This window comes from Pyxicephalus adspersus, chromosome 7, assembly GCF_032062135.1.
Source record: "Pyxicephalus adspersus chromosome 7, UCB_Pads_2.0, whole genome shotgun sequence".
Taxonomy (NCBI): domain Eukaryota; kingdom Metazoa; phylum Chordata; class Amphibia; order Anura; family Pyxicephalidae; genus Pyxicephalus; species Pyxicephalus adspersus.
In genome coordinates this window covers 46,666,146-46,692,115 of record NC_092864.1, presented here as the reverse complement: position 1 = coordinate 46,692,115, position 25,970 = coordinate 46,666,146, and the positions used below count along the sequence as shown (strand labels likewise).

The following is a 25,970-nucleotide window of genomic DNA, read 5'->3' as shown; positions in this document are numbered from 1 at the left end:
CAAATTAGAAAACTGTGAATGGCAACAGGGTTTTTTTTATAGTCTGCATTTGATGTAAAGTCTCCATATACGTTTTTTCCTCATGCCAAGGCCTTGGGGGTACTGGAAAACCACCTGTGCAATTTAAGCTCATATTCATTAGAATTTACAATTTTTTTGTAAGGGCAGTTGAATGTGTTGATGCACATTATTCTGCTTGACTGGGGTTTCTATTTGCAAGGATCTGGTGCTTCAATTGGGGCAAAGTTTTGCTATCAGCTGCCAATCTTTACACGGGCTAGTGGAAGGAACTTTGCCTCTTTGCAGCAGCAAACAAACTTTGTTGAGTTTATTGTGTGGTATGGTATTTATCATCTACTCATATGGTCTGGCTTAGCATATTTCATGAACATCCTTTTGCTGTATTTTAATGACAACCCACTGAACTTGCTCTAAACTGATAACTGTAATCAGGATTATCTTTCACCAACTCACTTGGTCAACAATTGCCATCTTTACCATTAAATCAGTTTCTATTGGTAAGGTGACACAGGTCAATAAGAACTGTCTAAACCTAAATATATTTGGGTGGATTAAGGTAGTAAGCCAAAGTCTTCTAGACAAAAAAAACTTTTACTGGACCAGTAGTAGGGAATATATGATAAACCAATTTGTAAAGCCTTAAAGTAACATGGAGCTATGCCTAAGCCAATACCACAACAAGCTTCAGAGGACTTGAAAAGATTTTCCAGAGATCTCCAGCACCACTTTAAAGTGGAGACATCTGCACCCAATCGTAAACCCAGCAGGTTTGCATTGACAAGGTGAAGGGGCCTGCTAACGTGCTGATATATGCTGAAAGGTATGTTTTGGACTCATTTATCAATGTCTATCCGACAATATTTATCAAACAAAAAAGAAGAAACGGTACAACACTGAATACTTGTAGATTTTTATTAACATATTTTACAACATTTGTTAGATTTTGCTTTACACTTCTCATTTATTAGAAATATCAAGCTAGCTGCTACAGTAATGTACTGTAATTTAATGACCATCCAAACATCAGAGCACACAGATACATTTAGAGAAAAAAACACGCGCACACTTTTATATTATTTATACAAGACAGTTTCAATCTGCAATGCCAGCTCAACAAATGTAAAGGATGAAAGTAAAAGATTCAGCAAACTGAGGAAGGGACCCCTTGCATATATTGAATGCAGTGTGTTACCAAAGTGTAGGATTTTATCAAGTTTATCAGGTTTGCAACCTTTAAACCCATCCACCTTTCATCAGTGAATGATCATTACTGTATGACATGTTACAGTTCTTCTAAACCATCATCCCACATCTGCAAACATCATTATGAAACCTTGTTCATTTTTTTTTAAATTAAATTGAAAGCCAAGGGGGAGATGTTTTTAAGGGTTACTTACAAAACATGTTGACCAAGTGAATGCAGCACCGAGCTAAACCAGCGAGTGTTTTGTATATTTTTGGGCGATTTTTTTTTTTTTAAATAAAAGCAGACTATCTCTCAATGTCTCTTGACAGTAATAGGGCAGAGGAAGATGGCATTGTGTGAGTTGATCATTGTCAAATACCAGCATTTCCTAGCTGGGAGTTGATACATTTTTGCTCTTTCACCTGACCATCACTGTTACCAAAGCGGTTAGTAACTACCTGGTAAAAACATGTAGTGTACATGAATGTGTAGCTTAAAGACAGAATCCCCAAAGTCCAGTGTATGGGTACTGTGAAAAGTGAAGACCGCGTTGATATACAAAACAATCAAAAGAGCAATCTAACCAATAAAGAAAACCTGTACAGAGAGGATAATGGAAGCTGGTATTACTAGATGATAGTAGATACCTGGCATTATTCAACATTTTCTCAATCATTGACTCACATTATTCAAGCAGAAAAGAATTTCAGAGTGACCTCAACATACCTGATCTGCACACTTGTTTCAGGTAAATTAGTTCAAATGAATAGATTCATTGAATGTATACAGAACACAAAAGAAATAGAGTTAGAGGGCTTTAAGGCAATACTAACATTTAGTATAAAAATAATTGTATTGCCTAAAAACCCTCTACCTCGATTTCTTTTTTGTTCTGTATATATTGACCATGACAGGACTTGGTAATTAATATAATAGGGAGAAAGTTCTCCTTTTTTGATTAATTGGGATGACAATACATGCCAGGCTACTAGCATTTCAAGGCGAGATAAGCAATAGTAGCTGCCATCTGCCAGTATTTGATGCCTTTATTGGAAACAGAACAGCACAGCATGTCTCCTTATTACTAAGCTACACCAAACATGCCTGGGAATTGCTCCCAATCTTAGTACAGGAAAATGATGTAAAATGTGTTTTAAAGTTTTACTTTTGACAAAAAAAAAAAAAATCCCTCATGACAAAGAGTGATCCCCATTTATATATTGCTCCATTGCTTCAGAAATTTGGAAAGTCACACTGTACATTCTTAGGAAAATAAACCTTCACCTGAATAAGGCTTTGTACACGTCAAATGATTCTCATCTGATTATTGCTTCAGGGCTAGTATCAGACACGCATCTGACGCGTGTACAGCGGCCGTCCGATGTCGTTCATAGATCAGCCCTGGCAGATCCACCAAGACCTCATTCCAGGTGAAGCGGTAGAGATTGCAGTGGGGTGCCACTCGCTCGTTCTCCCCCCTCCATGGAACAGAACGGCGCTGTATGTACAGAGGTCAATCATGCATCTGTCAGTCTTTTGTCATTGGAAAAGATTGTGAAAGATTCTTTCTAAATCTTCATAAATCTTATGTGTGTACATAGCCTAAGATCTGTTAGCTTTCTTCAATATGCCGGAGGGAGTCATCTGAAAGTATGAACACATTGTTTTAGTGTTTTAGAATCCCTAGGACTAAATTATAAAAATCTATACAAAGGGCAATGTACATTGTGTAACCTATAAATATGGTGAATAATTTTCATATCAATTATTTATTATGCTTTGCCAGTTCACAACAGGTACATTATAGTGGGTCACCTAAAGTTACTTTATTCTGCACATTTTCTCCTTTTACCACCTTTCAACAAATGAGTTAAATCTCTAAACTTTTTTCCATAAAAAGTTGATAAACATTTAGATGGATATTTGAACCTTAAGGGTCCATTCACATTTAGCTGTTCTTGTGCATTGCCTTTGTGTTTCCTATTGATATTTGTTGCATTAAAGTTGCATATTAATTTAGATTTTTCTTGCTTTTTTTGTAGTTATGATTTTTTCTTATCCCCAAACTAAACAAGCAAAAAAATGTAAGCTCCAAGAGTATTAAAAAAAAAAAATCCTGTGCACTGCGAGGGGTTGAAGCCTGTTGGGTGCATGTAAAAAGCGAGTTTACTAACCTTATCTCTTGCTCCCCCAACAGCTGGTGTGGCCTATCTTCCATACAACCACTGGGCTTCAGTCTGAGCCTTCAGAGTCCTCACTTACAATATGGGACTATTGGTCCCACCGCAACCGATATGTCAGCGACTGCAACTGTAGCACATAGTGGCATACAGAAAGAGTAGCAGTGAGGGGATAAAATAAGTGAACATTCTCCTTACACCCTCCCAGACCTGAAGAGCATCCTTTCAAGGAAAGAAATAGAACCACTGAAAAGGAAGTTTTTCTTAATCTGTAGAGTTAGGCTTTTAAACATTGCCATTTGAGGGGTAGCCATACACTAATTATTTTTCTCTGCTGACAAACTCAACTTAAATGAATTTAAGTAAAGCGTTGACACCCTTTCTGCATATATGATATTGGTCAATATTAAAGCTTTTGGTCAGAATGACAGCTAGACAACCAGCATCTTCAGGAGAGGTCAGCAATGGCACTCAACACAAATTTCCTTTAGGCTTAGTCTACACGGACTGTTTCCCCAGCGTTTAACCTGAGGCTTTTAAAGCCCTTGTTTGAAGTCCCCATGCATTCCAATGGGCTAATCTACACCAGGACGTTTCCTTCAGGCACGTTTTTGAGCTTTATTTTAAACGTTGCTTGCAACGTTTAAAAAATTAAAACGCTGGGAAAACGCGGGAAAACGCCTCCATTGATTTTAATGGGAGCGTTTTCCTGCGTTTATGCATGCTAGAAATTGTCAATAAAAAAGCTTCCATTGATTTCAATGGAGGCTTTTACAAACGTTTTAACGATAGCCTGTGTCCTGTGTCACTATTTCATGTGTCATGCATGAATAATTACATGTACTATGCTGTTAAAAATTAACACCTATGCCTGGCACGTGTGAAATTGTCTGCCATTGTGTTTGCTTTTGGTGCTTTTCACACCTGCAAATGATGTAATTCATTATCACTTGTGTGTAGTCATTGTCTTTAATTGTGCTTAACTTTGCACTCTTTTCTGTGTATACTGTTACATTTGTCACTGTACTGTTGCATGATCACATGTATGCAGGGATGTATGTACTTCCTGTACTTGCAGAAATCACTGCCCAGGGTTACAATTTGCATTTCTGCCAAGTGCTAAAACGCTTGTAGAATCGCGGTAAAATGCGGCATAGACGTTTTTCAGCTTTTTCCAGCATTAAAAAAAAGTTTTAAAACGTTAGAATAAGTGCATAAAAACGCTTATAAACGCAGTAGGAACGTTTACATGCCTTTTTACAAAACGTCCATGTAGACCCAGCCTTAAGCTGAACTTAAAGGTTATTGCAAGGCTTTGGATGTCAAATGTACTCTGTATACATCTTTCAATAACAAAATGAGAATGGCAATAATAAGCACATTGCAATAAGTCATAGCATCAAATTTCAGATTACCACAAGGCTCCACTTTACTTGAAGTATCACCACTTTTGAATAGACTTGAGCACCTATATATGGTCATTAGTCGAATGATCAAAAGTATGTTAGAATTTGCGGTCATACAATGCCTGGACAGACCATTTATTGTTAGACTAGAACTCTGTATGTAGGTTTTTACTAACAGAATCTATTTTCTTCATGAAATGCATAGGAATATTCTAAGATTTGAAGAAATCATTGTGAATCACCTTGTTGTTTTTGTGTATGAATGATAATCAACCGGCTGGCACACTCCAGTGTACAGCTATACAAAAACCACAAATACTGGATCAACTTTTCATAAATTGGTGACTTGCCCTTTAGATGCCCTAAAAGATTCAATTGTTTTATTGAATAAGAAATTGCTCTGGACTTATACTAGGACCTGGATGACTATTTGAACATTGTTTTCCTACCATGTACAGTCCTGTATCAATACTAACAGTTTTGTCAGTGAAGCACTCAGACCATAAAAACAGAATCTTTTCACTTGGCACAAATTTTTTTTGTTTGTTTTTTAGATGCCATATATTTCAGTATATTAAGCACAAAGTCATTTATGGGGTAAGGGAAGGGTTAATGGCAAGCCTTTAATTTTTTTTTCTTTACATTGTGGCAAAATGTTAGACACTAGTTTTGTGGACTTTCAGTTCACAAAAACACCTTGGGTGTCCCGGAGTAAAAGAGAGGGGAGAGAGATGACAATAAAACAGAGATGGGATAAGGTTCTGCTTTAAGAATGCGTGATGTACTTAGGTTTACTGATGAAGAATGCACATGCTTCAAACAAAATTTCTCTGCCATGTTTTTTTTTAAATAAGATGCAAATAACCAATGTTGTCATTTGACGAGTAATGACATCCATCTTTGCAGAAAAGCACAAAGGGAAGAAGATGGGTTTCTTAAAAGAAAAAATGTCAATCTACTCATATCACATCCGTCAGCTTCTATTTACCTATGGAGAGTCTTCAGTTCCTGAGAAAGAATTTAGTTTAGCCAAGCCTAAGAAGCTTTAGAAACAGACTCTCCAAGCAAAATAACGCACTTTTTTTTAATGTCCCTGAATGTATGTACTTTTGTATTCTTTACACACATACAGATGTATTTATATATGATTACATTTCAATTTAAACATGTTCTGTTATAACATCTGTATACCATCTGTAACTATACAATATTTCACAGGAAACAAAAAAATGTGTTTTACAATGAATTTCTTATTACATATGAACACACACACACACACAAAAACATGTAAAGACTGATAAGACACAAAATATAATAATCTAAAGCACAGTTAGATACCCATGGACCTTCATTTCTTCAGGGACTATAAACCTCAGCATGCTTAGCCACTGCTTGCTGGGATTTATTATCTCTTTAGTTGTTGGTGGGTCATGGACACCCAAGCTTTGCCTAAAGTGAGCTTATGTAACATTTAAAAGTGCAGTCTCATGTAGCAATTCTATAATTATTTCAATCTGGCACACTAACTTAGTCCAGTTAAGTTATCGCTTATGCAAGGATGATTAGAATAAAAAGGCAAGGCTCATGAGCCAAAAGGAAAATGCTAACAAGTCACAGCACATAATGTTCACAATTTTCACTTTCCTCTGCTGGCTTGCCTTGGAGAATGATGTGGGCCTGTTTTACTGACCTGTGCAGTATTTGTGTCAGTAAGCCTCCTTTCACTTCAGAGCTCCATAATAATGGATGTAAGCAATAAAGGGACAAAAAATGTACAAAACCTACAATGAAATTTTCACAAAGGAAGCAGTAAAGCATGTTGAACATTCATTAATCATTGTGCTTTCTGGAAAATGCAGGTCATAGTGTTCTTTTGCAGGGTTGAAGAAGTTTTTTTCCTGTTTTCATTGTACCTTATTCCTCCAGTGATGGACATGTATTTCCATTAGCACAACAGCACCTAATAAACTAAGAAGCTGTTGAGATGAGGTTTAAGTTAGTCTCCCCTCTCCTCAGAAAGCCCTTCTTGAGATACCATCTGTAGGCGCACCAATGTTTACAATCCATTGTAATGGGGGCCCCACCTTTTATTGATGTGATCAAATGTATGTGTCACCCATTGCTGCTCCAGCATGTTGTATCGCTCTTTGCAGATGTAAAGAGGCTTTCCACGCCTGTAGAGGAAAAAAAACCTTTTAGGTTACAACCCCCTCATATTGACAGAATAAATAGCAAATTAGGGTGTTTGCACTATTAAATCCCTTTAGGGAACACAAGAAGTCAGGAAAACCTTTGGATTATACTGCATCTGATAGGAGGATTGGACACTGGCAAACCAAATATCTGTCAGCCAACCCATACATGTCTTCCTTTTGGGTGTTTTGATAGATTATAGACTTAATAGCACAAAGTGCCATCTGGCATTTGCAGCCCAGTTCTAGGTTTACAAAAAAGGATGTTTCGGAATTAGAGAGAGTGCACAGAAAGGTAAAAGTAAACATGGAGGAACTATGAGGCGAGATTAGCTGAACTAAATCTATTCCCCCTTGAGAAAAGACGTTTAAGGGGGGATATGATCACCCTATATAAATATTTAACTACTCCAAATAGAGAACTCACTTCAAAATCATTTACTTTAAGTTCATTGCAAATAACAATAGGGCACTCTTTGCATCTGCAGGAAATTCTCTGCAAGCAGAAAGGATTCTTCCCAGTAAGTTCTGTGAAAATGTGGAATAGACTTTCTTAGGATGTAGTTTTAGTATACTCAATAGATTGCTTTAAAAGAAAGTTGGATGCATTTTTAGATGCCTAGAATATTACTGGATTTTACATTTAATAAGGAATGACACCAAATACTGTTGATCCAGATAATATTTTGTCTTAGGGAATCCAGAAGAAATTTTTTTGCTCTGTTGGAGCAAATTGTACTTTGCTTTATTAAGGGCTTTTTTCCCCCTTCCTTTGGATCAAACGTGTGTAGATTTCTTTGTAGAACATGCAGGTGTTCTAGTATGTTAAATTGCCTTATGGTTTGTTGGCTGGCTGGTTGGTTGAATTCTATGGACATGTCCCTTCTTTTTTTATCCGGACCAACTATGTAACTAAGAACCAAAATAGCTAACTGAATTTTGGGATAGTAAATTCTGCATTCTTGCAGGGTCTATGGTGCATCTGTTATGAACTCTCACCAGAAAAGAATGCCCTCTATTTCAATCTAGGTAAGTAAGATGTTACAGGAGATAAAAAGCATACATAAGGGTTTAACTCATCGTATACTTTTACTTCCACAAGTGAATCCCTGCACCAGAATACAAACCTGTCCATTTTGTTTTTGAACCTGAATACCACATCTGCATGACCCGCTTGTGACACATCTTGTAACACCTTTGGGAGTAAGGACCACTCCACCGGCTGCTAATTTTCTAATATTGGAATGTAGGAGGCTCACAAGGATTGAATAATCAAGTTCTTGTATGCCACTTCCAGAACATTGATTTAAGACCAGACAGCCCTCCAATAGATTGGTCTAACGTTGAAGGGCCAGGGCCACCAACGGCCCCCTCAACAGACTGCTCCAACAAGATGTAAATCACCAATCTAAATACATATTCTCATCAGATGCATTTGAAAACTATGTTATTTACTGTAAGACTCAGCGTTGTCAAAAAAGCAACACCGTGTATTTTATGCCAACAAAAGGAGTTAAAGTGAATTGGTTATACTGCATACAATGTAATTTTCAAGCTGGGCCAAATTTTCGTGGAAGGCAAAATACACATATTTTACATCGAATTTAACAGTTCTCTTGTCATTAATTTATTATAGTTTAAAACTCAAAAAAGGCTGTCAAAAAATGTAAATATTATGCATAAAAATCAGTTTACTACCTGAGTTCTCGGTCTTCCTCTCCATGTGCGTCAAGATACACAGAACCCCATAGGCAAAAGCGATGACCTCGAATAATAATAATTACAGAAGCATTGATAAGCAAGAATATTCCTGTGCCGGCACCACAGTTCTGGGAATGCTGTGGGAAGATGACAAAAAAAATACTGTCATTAAAAAATGATAAAAGATCCTAATGCAAGACAAGAAGTAAAGGACATGCCACCGATTACATTTTTAGCTGTAATTTGCAGGTTACAACTGATTAACTGCTATAAAAGCACAAATTGCTTACTATTAATATCTGTGTCCTATGGGGGACCACAATCCAAAAAATGAATGCAGTGGGGACAGTTTTAGCATACTTAATGTTAAGAGGCTCATTCTTGAAATAGGACACTAAAAAAGTTTTGTTCCAAGTGAACTAGTAGGCAAAACAACTTTGTTATTATATTTTGAATAATAAACAGTATTTATATAGCACCAACATAATATGCAGTGCTGTACATTAAATAGGGGTTGCAAATGACAGACAGATACAAACAATGAAACAGGAGGAAAAGAGGTCTCTGCCCAGAAGAGCTTAAAATCCAAGAGGTGGAAGAAGCTGCACACACCAGGAAGGGGGATTTGGAATGGTGGGTAAAAAGTGAGGGTTTAAGAGACAGAAGAAGACGGGTAGGCAAGTTTGAAAAGATGGGTTTTGAGTGCTTTTTTAAATGAGCAGGTAGGAGCAAGCCGAAAAGGATGAGGAAGGCCATTTCAGAAAGTTGGGGCAGCTCCAGAAAAGTCTTAGAGTTGTGCATGTGATGAGGTTATGAGTGATGAGTTCAGTAGTAGGTCATTGGAGGAATGAAGAGAGGGGCTAGGGGTTAATTTCTCTAAAAGGTCAGAAAGGCAAGTGGGAAAAGAACTGTGGGGGGATCTGAAGGTTAAGCTTTGTATTGTTTTAGAAAGAAACCAATATTGACTAGAAATTTATTAAAAACATTTTTACCATTAATAAACACTTTAAATGTATGTTGTATTCAGCTTTATCACCTACAAAAGGAAGGGAATTGCTTTTGGTAAGAGCTAGTCATGTTTAGAATTGCTTTAGGAACCCAAAATTAGTGGAGACCAGAGTTACAGCTACTACTGTACCAGAAGATGCTGGCATATCATTTCTATGCTAAGAGTGAGAAAAGGAACTGGAGAAGGTAAGCGCTTTGTAGCAGACTAACTTTGTAGGAACTCTTGCAAAAAATTCCCAGCAAATTGTGCTACTACAAAATAGTGTTACTACAGAATTAATAGCATTGGAATGTAATTTACTAAACAACCAAAAAAAGGGGAAATTTCATTCATGTTGATTTATCTTTATATCACAAAAGCATTCGGCAGAAACACCATGCAACCACTATGTGCTTAGCAGTCTTCCCTTGCACATCTGTGGTTCAGGGTTTGAATTCCCCTGGTAATTGTATACTAATTGCATGGAGTCTGAATGAAATGTGACGACAAAGTCTTACCAGCACACATTCACAGTAATTCTGTTGCTTGCAGCAAAGGCCTTTTAAGCAGACAAATGTGCCACAAACTAAACACAATGCAGGATCCTTGGGAACTTTATTGCAGACACTACATGCCTTCCTATGGTAATATTGAAAAATAGAGTTGTAGATTTCTGGCAGATTGAGTAGCCTTGGCAAGTCCCATTTCGTTTCTTGAATGAGCAAAGTCTGAAAAGTAATACAAGAGCATTAATCAGAATATGCAGCATGTACACCAGGAATACATATATGCTCAGCTTTCATAATACAGTTTGCTGGCAGGGCTGGATTTCTGCAAAGACAGAATAGACCTAGGGCAACACACTGACACTCACACATGACACATCATATGGTAATTGCAATACGCATCATACTGCAGGCTAGGCCTGTAAATCCAAAATCCCAAAAAAAACTCTTCTATTTCACCCAACACTTGGTATACACTTATTCTGCCTCCTCACCTCCAACCTGGAGAAAAGTTTTGTGGCTGTAATATCTAGACAGTCATATGGATAGGGGGGACTATTGTATTGTTTAAAAAGACCCACAATATAAGTTTAGGTCTGTCTTCAAGATGTATAGCTCAACAACAGCCTATGGAAAATGCTAGCATGATTTTGTATTCTCACATATTAATTTTTTTCTTAATTTGATCCTGAAGTGTGGTCATTATCTAATATCATTAGTCAATACAACTGTTTCCGTATGTATCTTACATGGCATTTTATTTCCAGTAAGAAGTACATAATTCATCTGTTCCTCTTCAGTGTTTTCCCTGTAACGCTATAAAAAGATGCCAGTGCGTTACCTTTGTAATAGAAGCATGGTCTGCTTCTGTATTTACAATTTCTTTGGTGAAGATGCTATTCTTGGCATCCACTAGAGGGTAGTGTATGAAAATATGACACCTGCACTGTATTGACCTGAATAAGCAGTTTTCACCAAGTAAAAGACTATTCAGAGAACAGAAGGATGTCAGGAGGATACAGGCAATATCACTGGAAACAGAATTTATCTTCAGTAAGGGTACCGTAGAACGTCGCCATGACATGTCAGGCTCTCACGACCAGTTGAAATGTAAATAATACATTTCTAATTGCAGCATCAGTGATATCTCTTCACAACAAACCCTAACCCTACAAAACTCATACCTTAGTATCCAGCAGCATTAGGGTTGCAATTCCCCTCTAATTTCCTGTAAATATGTAAGGTTACATTATACCTAATGTCTTAGGCTAAGGTACACACATCAGATGATACTCGTCTGATAATTGCCTCAAGGTTGATACTGGACGAGAATCTGTGGTGAGTACAGCGCTTGTCGTCTGTCGTTCTCTCCCTCCCCGCTCCAGAGCAGAACATCGCTGTATGTACAGCGCTCATACATTGTGCAGTCTTTGTCGTTGGAAAGGATCGTGAAAAAATCCCTTTGCAATGACAATTTTTGCACATGTGTACTCAGCCTTAGGAGAGCACTAAAAACTATAATTTGTGTGTTAAAATCTATGCTAAAAGCATAAGAAAATTAAAAAAAAACAGATCTAGAGAAACAGACCAGAGAAGTTGTACTCCTTTCTATTGGTCCTGATCACAAAAAGGCAGCATCGATGACCAATAATTAGGCTCAGGCAGTGGGATTGGCCCTATGTTCAAAATTTACTATATATATATATATATCCTTCCTAGAAAATGTTAACCTTTGTGTTGTTTATGGTCAGTTTCGACCCGGTTATTATATAAGATTGTGTAGCAATAATTAGTCCCAAAACTGAAATCAAACACACACTAAAATCTGACTGTCAGCTCTCAGTCACAGAACATGACACCAACAGCCAGCCCTCTCCTCTCCTCTCCTCTCCCTCCTCTATTCAGGGTTTATTTCTTTATTTCTCAGCCTTCTTCTCTGTAACTAAAAAGACAAAACAAACAGGCATTCCAGACATAGAAGGAACTATCCAGTAAGTCTTGTTACTTGCAAAGCACACATATCCTATTTGCAGATTGCAAAAATGCATAGAAGATTTACAAAAAGTGAAGTTATGGATTATATTTTGGAAGAAAATGAGACATAGGATGCAGACCAGCATAGCAATACAGATGAACAGGTTTCTGAGACGGAAGACGAAGTAGATTGTCAACCAGGCAGAACAATTTTCCGGTCAACAATGTCACTTCGGACCTCTCGAATGATATCAAGAGTCCTCAGATTTGACAACAGAGATACTAGAGCAACAGCTGACAAGCTTGCTCCCATCAGGGATGTCTGGGAGTGATGGGTGCAGCTCCTTCCACAGATGTTTCACCCTGAGCTTTAGGTGACAGTAGATAAACATTTTGTCCCTTTCCGTGGAAAATGCCCCTTCCGGCAATACATCCCCAGTAAGCCAGGCAAATACAGAATACAAGTTTGGGCAGCCTGTGATGCAAAAACAAGCTATGTGTGGAATCTACAGTTTTACACAGACAAACCTGCATGTGGCATCCCAGAGAAAAACTAAGGAAAATGTATAGTCCACAATATGACTACTGGACCATGGGGTCACAATATCACACGTGACAATTTTTTTACCTGCTTACTATAAACTTACTATAGTAGGCACCAAGAGAAAAAATAAACCTGAGCTGCCAACCACAATTTTGCAGGTGAAGGGCAGGGCTCCACTTTCATTAAAATTTGCATTTACAGGCACCACCAGTCATTTCATATTGTCCAAAAAGAAACCGGAGTGTGATACTTATGTCCACTGTTCACAAAGATGCAGCTGTGTCATCAAGAATGGACACAAAAAGCCCATACTTATCTTGGATTACAAAAAAATCAAATGAGGAGTGGACAAGTTGACTGCCACCTACACTTGTCAGTGAATGACCAGGAGATGGCCATTGGTTGTGTTTTATAACATCTTAGATGCGTCTGCATACAATGTGTTTGTGTTTATGGACCCACATCCACCTGGGGTGGAACTCAACCAAAAATACCAAGTGAAGAATGAGCTAGGAAATTCCCTTGTCAAGGCGCACATTGAGCAGAGGAAACGGGTTCCCCGAGACCGACGCTGCAGCCTTTGTTAGACAGCTTCAGAGCTCCCCAAGCACTCACAAGCAAAGAGCATCCTCAGCCAGCCCTGCCTCAGCATCAACCAGCACAGCCACAACTCCACTGAATCTACCTGATTCCAAATGAAAGAGGTGTCAGGTCTTCCATAGTAATAAGAACAGGAAGACAAACACATTGTGCTTCCACTGCAAAAAATATTTATGCAAAGAACACACAAAAAGTTTCACTTTTTGCCACACATGCATCTAAACACACAAAGACATGCATGTTCTTGCACAAAGAATTTCTATTGGTTTTGAAGGTATTTTGTGGCTGATTTAAGACACGGGTCATAACCGACCAGTTAACATCATGGATAGTAACAGTAAGCTAAGTATATAGGAAGGATATAAATTTATATACGCTTTATCCCTAATTATACTTTTAGTCAGTGTCTCCAAAAGGTAAATTACCCTGTCTTTGAGACCACTGTCACTAGGACAAAATTATGGGAAATCAAAATTTTTCAGCTGTCACCATAACAATGGAGGCAAGTGAAAGCCATCCAATAGCAATTTGTTTTCTATTGACAACTCAGTAAAAAAGTAAACTTTCCTCAATTTGCAGGTTTCTCTCTTGTTTTGTCAGGTCTTGTTGTGAAAAAAGTCAACCCAACAGGACAAAGCTGAGGAGTTTTAACTCTTTTTAACTCTTCTCTGCGTAGACTTTGATGGCTGAAATCTAAATCCTAATTTAGCCAAGTAAACAAGCTCTAATATGAAAAGAAACAATGATAAAATAGAAATACATTTTGTAGAAAATAACTCTAATAAAGCTTTGTTTGTGTACATTTGCTTGTTCTGGATGGTCTTCTGCAAACATGATCACTTCTGAGCACCATTGGGATATGAGATCAAATGCTGGAGCTGGCCAGTCCAGACAAGAGGCACTAGCATATTCACGGGATGTCTGGAGGACCGACGGTAAGATCCCTAAGCAGCTGCAAAGACCCATAAATTCCTCTTCTTCCTGTAAGTAAAAGAAAAGTAAGCTTTCACTTTAAATGGCATTTCACATTTCTCAATCGAAGTATTTAAATTTTAATATGAATTTGAAGAAATTAGTTAACATAAAAACCAATATTTAGTCTTCCACAATACCTGACAGCTTGGAATATCTGTTCCAAACAAATGTTGCTGGAGGAGGCTTGTGATCCGGAGGAAGGGCAGGCAGAACTGCTGTATGTAATGCTCAATGGACTGTGAAGACCAGACATCCAGGTTGCTCTGCAAACAAAGAATTTATCAACATACACCAAATCATATATATCCAGGGCAGGAAAAGTGATTAATTTAAAAAATGGTTATTGGATAGCAAAGCCTAAAGAGGGTCTTTCACTTAGGTAACATAATATTGTTGAAAAATTGAAGACATATACTACACATTTTGGATTATGTTTTGAGTTTAAATTATACATTCCATCTTAGGGTGACTTTGCCTTAGTGTGAAAATGACAGTGCTTGCTGGAAAAAATAATGTATTGCCAAATGAGACTATAGTCAGGATAACATTTCCTATAAAATACGCAGTCTGAGCTCATAAGGACTTTACTTTCTACTTGTTTAATCCTGAAGTATTTTGCAGATAACTTCCTAAACCCAATTACAGCATACATGCTACAGGTCTGTGAAGTATTGAAGCATAACTGCCAGTCAACTAGCATGTTTCTACCTAAGATGATATGCCTGCTTAAACCTTTATGAGTGTCCAGAGTCTGAAGCCCAGGTCCTTCCATTTCTAAATTTGGGGCTGTGGCATCAAATACCCTCAATTAGGACTTTAAGATTTATACACAACAGACTTGTTTTAAATAGGATTAAGGAAAGAAGAATACATTTATTCTTCCTTCCTCCTGTTGTAATATCTTTTTTTTAGATCTATAAAGGCAAAGAATTTTAGAGCAATAATGTACATCTTTAAATGTATACAGCGGTAGAGTCCCAGCTGCAATAAAACACACTTCATGTACATACTGTGGTAACGTCCTCTGGCTCTTCATTGCAGTATATCTTTCCTCCAGATAGTTCACTTATCACAAAACTAAGCAAAGCTTCCCATGACTTTCCTGGACCATAGGAACTCTGTCAACCGAATAGGAAAACAGATAAATCTTTGTCAATTTCGGGAGGCAACAAATAAAAAAACAATACAGATACATGTAAAATAACTTCTATTTCTAGCAAATTGATAACCTAGGTAATTACCATAAGAACTTAGCTTATTAATGTGTGGCTGTGCCTAGCTGTATGTGTGCAATCACCATGTTATGAAAAGTCTGCATTTGCACAGTATCTGAGAACAAAGCCACAATGTCAGATGGGGGAGCTAAAACTTTAAGAGTATGATCTGGCACCAAAGTCTACCTCTTACACAACAAAGACATTATTTTATTTTTATGTACATATGACATGTATTGTTTCAGTGCATGAATACTAAAAAAGTCTAAGGCTTTTCAGTATCTGTCACTGCTAACAGGAAAAGTCAATATTACTCAACAATACTTTCCCCTTTCCCAAAAAATGTCAGTGCTATCTTTGTTTAGGACATTTACTTCTTGGACTAAAGATGCTCTGTGACTTTAAACTGTACTCAGAACAATAAACACATTTTATTGAAAAGATACAAAACTGGGAAATCTTCTTTTCCTCTTAAGAGTACTGCTATGCATACTGTTGCTTTTTTTTATTGGAAACTCCATTTGCCTAAGGGATAGCATTTTTAACTAAGATGTAAATCCTGATATCTGAACAGTTTACACTCTTGGCTCAAATCCAAAATAAACTTTAATTAAAATTGGCAAACACATTCCATGACTAAAACAATAAGCGTGTGCAATGTCTTACTGTTTATTTTCTTTAAAAGGCAACTACAGCCTGAGTGGAAAATTGTGCCTCATGCCAACATGCCCATTTCATTCTGAATTAAGGAAAACATTAAATGCCATTTGTTGCAATGCACCTGGAATATATTTCTCTTATTTAAAAGGAGAATATATTTAGGATTGGGGACAGGTTTCATCTCACTCAGTACAACCACTAAATGCCTCCTCTCAATCAGTGACCAGCCAGAAATAATATTCATCAAACTCATCCAATTTATTATTTGATGACCTCTTACCTTATGAGCAGATGGTAAAATGCAGAGTGAAAAGAATAAGGAAATGAGTCTACCAGCAGTTCTAAAAGCGTGTTCCTCTCAGGATATGCCTAGGCACAATGATTGTCGCTAAAGGCCTGTCTTTATATTATAAAAGGGCTATTTAAAATATTGTTGTTGTAGACTGTTGAAAGCCAGAAATACATTCATGCAGTTAGTTACCAAAAGATCTATATTGAACACTGACATTGTTTATTCCTCCTGCCCCTTTGAGTTTCTGTAACGGATTCCGTGTTAACAATGAACAACCACTGTCAATCCAGCCAATTTAAATTCTGAGCATCAACGGGAATCTTGTGCACCAAGTTCCTTACTTGGAGAAACACTGAGATAGAATGCATGCACATGGATGAAGGCTCTCTTGCTGCTTGGTTTATCTGTTGGGAAATCTGGGTCTAAAATTCTGGTAATTGGGTGCTCAGGCCCAAGAACTGGATTGTGCAAATGAGGTGATTAAAAATCTCCCTTTCATTACCACAAGTACGGGGTATTTCAGAGGGTTTAAAAAACAGTGGGGAAGCCCTCCAAAGGCATGCAAAAGTGGGCAGCGTTACACATCAAGAGCCCTGAATGGGCAAAGTGAAATATTTTCTTAAGCCTGAACAAATATATTCGATGCTGGGTACTCCAAGTAATTTCCTAGGTTGTTAGCTTTTCTGGAAAATAACTATAGCAATGAATGATTTTGCTACCACTGCATGTTTACAGCTTTTATAAGGGCTGATGTCTGAAAAAAAAATCCCCTTTACTTTCGACAGCTTCTTCCCTAAAAGGCTATCTCACAAAGGTTCTTACCAAAACAGAAAGAATTGATTTCCCTGTTGAAACATTTATTTAAAAAACTTTCAATATCGAGCACTCCACATTTAAGATAAATCAGTCAGTGCCAGAAGGAATGTAGGGACATTATGTTCTTGTACTTTTTTAGTTTTTTTTTTTGTAAAGAAAAAAATACTAACTTTTGTGTGTGCTCCACACTCCTTCCATGTTGCACGTTCCTCAGGATGGAGCTTAATGGAAAGTGTAATCAGTGCCTGAGAGTACAGTAGTGAATAAAGCGCCTTCACAATGCAGGCAAAATGTTCTGCAGATAAAACAAATACAACAGATTGTAAAAACAATGGGAACAAACTTTTGAAATAATATGGCAAACTGCTCATTACATGATAATGTAAAGGAGAACATGCCTCCTTCAACATAAAATAAAAAAGGATATATACATATACACAAACAGTAAAAGGAGAAAGAAAGTACACCCTTCAATTCTATGGTTTTGCATATTAAGACCTTAAAAAAAAAAATCATCTGGTCCTTAGCAGATCCTACAATTGTGTAAATACCTCTGATTAACAACAACACATGGCATTTTACACTGTATCATTACCAGCAAAAACGGAGTAAAAAAACAGAAGCAGTGTGTAAAAAATGGTATACTCTCTTACAAGTTCAACAGGAATTAGGGAAGTAAGTAGCAGCCAGGCGCTGGTCTGGAGCATTCATGTGTGTGTTAACACAATGCCAATGAAGAAAGACGTTAGCAATGATCCTAGAGAAACAATTGTTGCTTCCCATTAATCTTGAGGGTTATAAGGCTATTCCCAAACAAATGTTTGGACAGGGAGTCCCCAGGTGTGGACGCCTGAGCAAATTCACCTCAAGGTCAGACTGTGAAATGCTATAACAAAAATTGCAATAAAACCAAGAGTTAAAACTCTGCATATGAAAGTAGAAAAAGACTGAACAAGTATGGCCGGTTTAGAAGGGTTTCTAGGAGAAAGCCTGGTAGCACAGCTTAGGTTTGCAAAGTTGCATTTCAACAAATTACAGGACTTCTGGAACAATTTCCTTTAGACAAATGAGACCAAAACAGAGATATCTGGCCATAATGCACAGTGGCCTGTTTGGTGAAAACCAACCCAGCACATCAACATAAATGCCTCATACCAACAGTGAAGCCTGGTGGTGGAGGGTCCATAATCTGGGCTTGTTTTGCAGACAAAAAAATGCCTTTTGGCTATTTTTATTTACTGGATTGGCATGATGCAACTCCCAAGCATGGCCCCAGAGGTCTCTTCTTCTAAAGACTGTCCAATAAACTGTGTATACGCGCAGCTCTCTGCACACGATTAGCAAAAAGCACCGACAGGTCTGTAGAAGCAGCCTGTCAGCACTTTTTACTAATCAGGCAAGCTGCACTTTAACTTTTCAGAATCTAGTTAAAACTATAATGACAATGTCCTAATCTTTCTTTCTGCATATTTCACCATGTTCATCGACAACAACTTTCTGAGAATAATTTCTATAGCCGGCTACTCTTCAGCCTTTTCTAGCAGCATCAATAGAGCAGTTTTATTATTGCCTTCAGCTGTCTAATCAATCAGCAGACTTATACAGCAAGTTTTAAGTAGACTTTATTGAATACTGTGGCTCTGGCAGTGAAGTGGACATTTTATTTACTGAAAAAAGACATGAACAAGCAGTAATGGTAGTGATGCGAAGAGCAGCAAACAATGAAATAATTCTTATGGCAGAATGACAGTAACAGAGAAAAGGGTACAAAAAGTACTAGTTTTCATTTAGCGCACATGTCAATTTGTATGAAACAATATAGAGGGCAATAGTTATAGATCCATTTTTTAAAGGTATTAGGAATTTATATTTCTGAAGTGGTGCACTACAGTTATTCATTTATATTGTACTGGAATATAAGGTTCTGAGTCTCAAAACAATGGATAATAAAAGCCATTATTTATTTATCCTTACCTTATTTGCATTTATATTCTAGGTCAGTGTCTCAAAGTAGATTCACATATATTATTATTAATATTACACACTATCTATATAGCGCCATCATATTATGCAGTGCTGTACAAAGTCCATAGTCATGACATTTAGCAGTCCCTTAAAGGGGTTCACAATCTAGTCCCTACCATAGTCATACCTCTTTAATACAGTCTAAGGTCAATTTTGGGGGGAAGGCAAATAACCTAACTGCATGTTTTTTAGAATGTGGGAGGAAACCAGGGTACCTGGAGGAAACCCATGCAAACACGGGCAGAACCAGCAAACGCCATGCAGATAGGTTCCGGGCCGAGATTCGAACCTGGGACCTGGAACTGCAAAGGCCAGACTTACCTCTGAGCCACTGTGCTGCCCATATATGACAAGGAAGTAGCATTATAACAGGTGACTCTAAATATTCTCCCCTCAGTACACTCCCCTTCTCTACTCTCCCTGTGGAAGCATAGGATTTTTTGTACTTTCTCCCAAAACACAGTACTGTGTGCCTGAGTGGCTAAACACCAGGTGCATGTGGGATTGCAGAGAGACCGCTTAAGCTATGTACACAAACAGTCAATCTGGTCTCAGGCAAGGATTTGACGTGTACAGAGGCCTCCTGACGTTGTTCATGGATCCGTCCTTACGGAGAGCACAGCAGGGTGCCGCTGGCTGGTTCTCCCATCTCCCCTCTTGCCTACTATCTAAATATATAGCTTTTATGGACTGAACAAACGGTTCTGAACACTTTTTAGATGTTTGTAAAAAGCTCCTAGAAGTTTGTGTTTATGTTCCTGTCTTTTCTGATTTTTGCTTAATAAATATCTATAATATAATATATATCTAATAATATAATATACCTAAAAGCTACCTGTATTTGTAAATGTGGCATAATTTATGCTTATAATAGGGTTTTAGATTTTTTGTTGTTGTTTGATCATATGTGCGGACAACAACTTGCAATCTTTATTGCATTCAAGGTAAAATTTGTTACAGATGTAATAATTTAATTTTCTAAAATTGTCTATAACGAGAAAATGCATAAAATGAAAAAAAGAAAGTATTCATAGTTCAGTACAGCTAACTCTACTGGATATGCATGACTGGTACACTTCATCAGGCTGATCATGATTGATGCGCATGCAAATACTGAATTAAAGAAACATACAGGCCTGGCAATAACTATGCACTGTATACTGTATTAGTTCTAGATATCTGCTGCCGTTCATCTCCACTCAGGACGTGCTATCAATCACACAAGGGCCGAATCTTCCATTCTGACAATTCATTTTGCTATACACACTATCATGACATGAAATATCCCTGAATAAATCATGCAGTCATGGGATGAAACCTAACACACACTAGCTTACGTTATTATTTTTTGTAATTTACTTTGAAAAAAAAACAAAGGCAGGGAAAAAAAAAGCAAGATTCAAAATATAATTTTCTTTTGAAGAAAATGGAGGTTGCTTTTTCTGACCACTCTTTGTGTAAATGCCAATTGCTTGCTTGTCATTCTGATCAAAAAGCTTCAATACCTTCCAAGTCACTAATAATAAATTCAATCTTTATTCTGATTTTACAATTTGCAGAAGGTCTACTAATATTCTTAAAAGGTGCTCACAAATGCCCAGGCCTGTGTTTCCTTTGTAAGAGTTTTACTTTACATCCAAATTCTTATTTAAAATAAATAAAGCCTTGCTGCTCTGTCCACAATACTTACCTCCTCTCCAATGCTATTCTATGCAGACTCACAGGTTTCAGTGCAGGTACTCTTTGGGATTGAATGATGCCCAGCAGCAAAACCATTCTCCGTGAGCCCAGGATATCATAAACACACACGTGTAGGTGTTTCATCACGACAGCCTGGATTCACTATAGTTCAGTTTTGTTACATGTGCGCCGTGCTGTTGAGGAGAAGAACCGCCCACCACTGCTGAAGATAAAAATGACCCATATTAGCCGATGGGTCAGAAGATTGCAAGAAAAAAAAGTATTTAATAAAACAATTTACTGACAATAAAATCCGGTTATTCTAACATAAGAGTCCTTGTTTAGCCACTTTCTGTTATGGGTAAGAAAGATTTTACAGTACTCCCTATTCTTACATGCATCCCTGATGGAGACTAAAAGTAAAGCTATGGCTACAAGAAATATCATTTCCCTAAAGACAGGGAAAACTGAAGGAGGTAAATTATATTTCTTGTAGCCATAGCTTTACTGTGTCTAGTGTAGAAGTCCCTCATTGATAACTTTCGTATGAAGGTTGGACTTCTAGGTACTCTAATTGATGAGGAATCTTTTTGTATAGTACGGGGTCCAAAATCCCTGAATGGAAACAAGGGATGGACCAGCAACATAAGTGATCACTATTGTATATACTTACCGTGCTAATTAGGTCTTTTATACATGTTTGCCAATCAAACCCCCTGCTGTCTTGCTCATAATTTCCTATATTGTATGTGCAGCGTTGCATATGTTGCGTAATATATATCCTGTTTATTAATAATAATAATAATAATAATAATAATATTGTATAATACTAGGGGATGACAATGATTTAATCAGAGAGTAGAACCCTTCCTCTTTTATTCTAATCACATAAAAAAAGGCAATTGTTTATTGAACAGTGCTTTAACAAACAAAACGCTATGCAATTAGGGTTTAGACGTACATCCAGAATATTAGAGGCATCTTCTGGCAATAAAAAATAATGATCAACATATCAACACTAAGGGCGCTATTTATAAAACAGGGAATCAGATATTCCCTCAAACATTTCTTGATAGGATTCTTCCAGGCCCATGTATTTCAATCGCAGTAAGGAATTTCCCCCAAGGAATGTCATATTCCCTGTTTTATAAATAGAGCCCCAAAACTTACACAGAAAGAAATACAGAAAGACTCCTATTTTTTCCTATTTAGTAAAAAAGAAAAAAGCTTTTAAGCAGTGTTAGGCTCATTAGTAAAGTTCTTGGGTCCAAAGCATTTATTCAGCTATAACCCAAGCAAAGGCTTCATGGCATTTGTTTTATATGGCACAGCTACTCCATGTTCAGCGTGCAATATTTAAGCTTTTCTGGTTCCTTTGCTCCTATTCTAGGTGTACTTCATGTCAAAATGGACTTTAATACTACCCTAGAATGAGATTTAAAAGTTGCCATCCCAGATTTCTGCTGATAGCTAATCTTCCTGTGTTACAGAAGGCTAATTTGCTCCTTCATGTGATAAATGTTAACAGCACAGGACAAGAGCCAAAAAAGTAGAGAGCCAAATGCTGAGTACAAGCAAGCTCTTACTGTCACTGTGCTGAATGATAACAAAAGCAGTAACTGGGCTCCTTATGCAGTCAAATCATTTATATACCATGCAGTTAAACTCTGTTGTTCTTTAAGAATATATATATATATATATATATATACACACATACAAACGTATAAAACATAGGATGGCAACCCTGGAAATAACGAAGCCTATTGCAGTTTATCAATCTGCAAAAAAAATTATATATATTTAAAGTGAAAATCAAGGATATTTATAAAAAAAATATTATAATTATTATTTATTTATAAATAAACTACATCTCTGCAAATACATTATTCTCTTTAAAGGCCCTACAAGTGAAGTAAGCTACATGTTAATGCATTGGAAAAACACTCAGATTCTAATTTCTTGTTCTGGAATGACAAAACAGAACATTTAGTGGACTGAATATCATCTGGTCTTCCCTGTTGTATTTACCTTACTTCTGAATCCCTCCTATTATCCTCATCTCCAGAACATGGCGAATAAAAGGCCTGTGATCCATGAAAACACTTGGAAGGGGGTAATTATACTTCTTAAAGTAGCATGGGACCCTTTTCTAAATTTGGAAGAGCATGCTGAAATCCAATACAAGTCTGTTCTGCATGATAATGGGAATTACAATATAAAATAACTCTTTTTGTAACATAGGTGTGTAGGTCTGGTCTGGTTCACAACATAGGTAACATAGGTCTGGTTTAGAAAATTTTAAAACATTTGTAAGATTTTTTTGTATCTTATTTTCCTATTGTTAAACAAGTTTTTTAGCACAAAGTTGATCTTAAAGAGTTGACCATGTGGCTTTTTGGGAGGACAGATCTGACCTATAATTGGAGGAGTAAGCAACTAACATTTCCTTCTTCTGTGCATATTGCCCTATTTAGCTGTTTGTACATTCTTTTATATTTTTAAGGGGTGTTTTTAGTGAGAGATTCTGCAAGTGGCCATTTATGACCTAGTTCCTCTCTGATCTTCTGCCATTTTTGTCTTTTGAATCCATAACGTAGAATGAATATACAGTTCAGGTGCTCAGCTAATGGCCACACAGCTGCATGCTTGTTTCAAGTTTATGACTGAATCTACTGAAACCAAAGCTAGAGCTTACATAGATCAGTTTAGAATCCAGGCACTTCCAGCATTTTTTAGAATTATTTTAGCAATGGCAGTCTACAAAATCGCTCAGGTGTAGCTCTGCTTTCATTCTGTAAAGACGAACCATATTTGAGTAAATACCTCCTTGAAAAGCACCATAGGATCTAAGAACTAATTTAAGAAACCATAACCGTGAGACAAAATAGTATTAACCCAATTATATGCGTTTATAAAGACATCTTTTGAAGATAGGTTTCTTGGGCTATGTACAAACTTCAGATGATTCCCGTTTGATAATTACCTCAGGCTTACCTTTCCTCTTCATGGAGCAGAATGGCGCTGTATGTACAGTGCTTGTCTTTTGTCGTTGGAAAGGATCGTGAAAGATCCTTTCCAATACCAATTATTGCATGTGTACTACTAAAATAGTAAAAATCATTTTTCAAGTATTTCTGCTTTAGGATGAGATGTCACTGTTTTAGTGGAATTCCAAAGCTTATAGACATGGAAGACTGATTGAGTCAGTTTACTGGCAAACATCTCCTGAGGGTCCTTCCCGGGACTGTTTCCAGTAAGAATTTTATAAAGATTATATTCATTTTTGCTAAGGGCTAAAAGGTGAGACAAATGTTCCTTTATTTAAAAGGACAGGAAAATAATAATGAAAAAAAAATTAAAACATTGCACGTCTTTCAAATACAACTTTAGGACTGTGTGTGTGTGTATATATTTATATATATATTTTTTTTTATTAGAGGAAAGAAGAAATTTATTTAATAAGTCCATCATTTCAGTTTCTATATTGTAGACGTTTCATGAAATAAAATCAACTGCATAGAGTTTTAAAAATGATTGGGATGATACTTTGTGAAACATGTCTGCTATACATTGTTGTACAGATATTTAGGTTCCTTTGTTCAACTAGAATAAAATGTTCTTTAGATGTGACGTGCAATGTAGCGCAAAGATGGCTGAACTACTCTCTGAAGAGATGGCAACACTGCCTATAAATGCTCTGACCTCTATCATAAAAGGCTCTACTATAATAAAAGACTTAATTTGTGGTGCTCTTTCATGATGATGGGTTCAGATCAATTTTCTCTTGGATTGAACAGCCTGAGTGGTATAATGACATTTACTTTAGCTTAATCAATGTAGGATTGAAAGAGATACCAAGTATATCTAACAGCTAATAAGCCAGTCAATGCTATTCCCAGAGCTGCACTTCAAGGGCACTAGACAGGGTAGGGGTTTTAGGGAAAATACTAATGCTTTCCACACAGACTTTCAGTGGATAAACTCAGGCACAGTAATGTTAGCTAAACTCGGGGCAGATAAAAATAAAGAAAATAATGCAACTTTTTTTTAATGCAAAACGCGTGTGTGTGTGTTCTTTATTTCTATGTATGTATATATTCTCCCCCCCACACACACACACACACATACAATATGACCAATGCCAAATTTTACACTGAAAGATTTACATTAGAACATTACCCTGAAAAAGTACTGAGTCAAAGGTTTCAGCAAAATACATATAAATATTACCTTTTATTATTATTGTCTTGCATTTATAAAGCGCTGACATATTACGCAGCCTTTTTTAAAGTTCATTGTCATATTAGTCATACACATTGAAATATTACCCAAACCCAACTCTTTTCTCTGATTGAGTCCTTTTTTGTCTGTTAAATATACTAATACAAGTGTTTTGTTACATTGGTTTAACGTGTGCCTTAAACACCACGAGTGCCAGAAATTTTGTAACCTGATAACTTCATGTCATGACTATTATCAGTTACACTGTTCCTATTGTTCTCTGAAGACTACAGAACCCCCCTTTCATGCTATGGACAAGAGCAGATGAGAAACTAGCTGTAGGCTTATCGTGCTGTTACAGAAAGGAAAATGAGCATGGTCATCCCAGGTAACAATGTTATACCTGTAAAATTACTTGGTAAAGATAAAGAAAAAGGAAATGAATGCACCTGCCAAAGTACTGGAATCGCAGTATCTAATATTATCTTGTCTTTGGTACCGGTTACTTTATCTTTTAGTGTGCAGACAACATTTATATTCTAAAACCTTTAGAAAAGACACTAATTTCCTATCCATGTGGCACAACAGGAACAATGAACAGACAGCAAAATAAAAAACCTTTAAAAAAAAAAAATAAAAATAAAAATTGAGGCAGGACTCTACTTTAAAAAGGTATGCTGACCACACTGCTTGATAACTAACACGACTCTCTCCTCTACAATCTATTATGAATGCTGCAGCCAGACTCATCCATCCTTCCCTCCGCTCCTCCTCCACTGCATCTCTTTG

At 37.0% G+C, this 25,970-nt stretch overlaps 1 protein-coding gene across 1 annotated transcript in view; it reads right to left on the bottom strand.

Annotated features, from left to right (window-relative positions):
- Positions 1–917: 917 nt before the first annotated feature.
- UBR3 (ubiquitin protein ligase E3 component n-recognin 3) overlaps positions 918–25,970 on the bottom strand; it is a 107,016-nt gene continuing 81,963 nt past the window's right edge. Inside the window, exons 33-39 of the mRNA XM_072418311.1 lie at positions 17,426–17,550; positions 15,284–15,391; positions 14,411–14,536; positions 14,100–14,279; positions 10,193–10,402; positions 8,684–8,823; positions 918–6,967 (exon numbers count right to left, since the gene is read on the bottom strand). Of these exons, the coding sequence (XP_072274412.1) occupies positions 6,850–6,967; positions 8,684–8,823; positions 10,193–10,402; positions 14,100–14,279; positions 14,411–14,536; positions 15,284–15,391; positions 17,426–17,550 (1,007 nt within the window). The 3' untranslated portion in view covers positions 918–6,849. The remainder of the gene's footprint in view (positions 6,968–8,683; positions 8,824–10,192; positions 10,403–14,099; positions 14,280–14,410; positions 14,537–15,283; positions 15,392–17,425; positions 17,551–25,970) is intronic.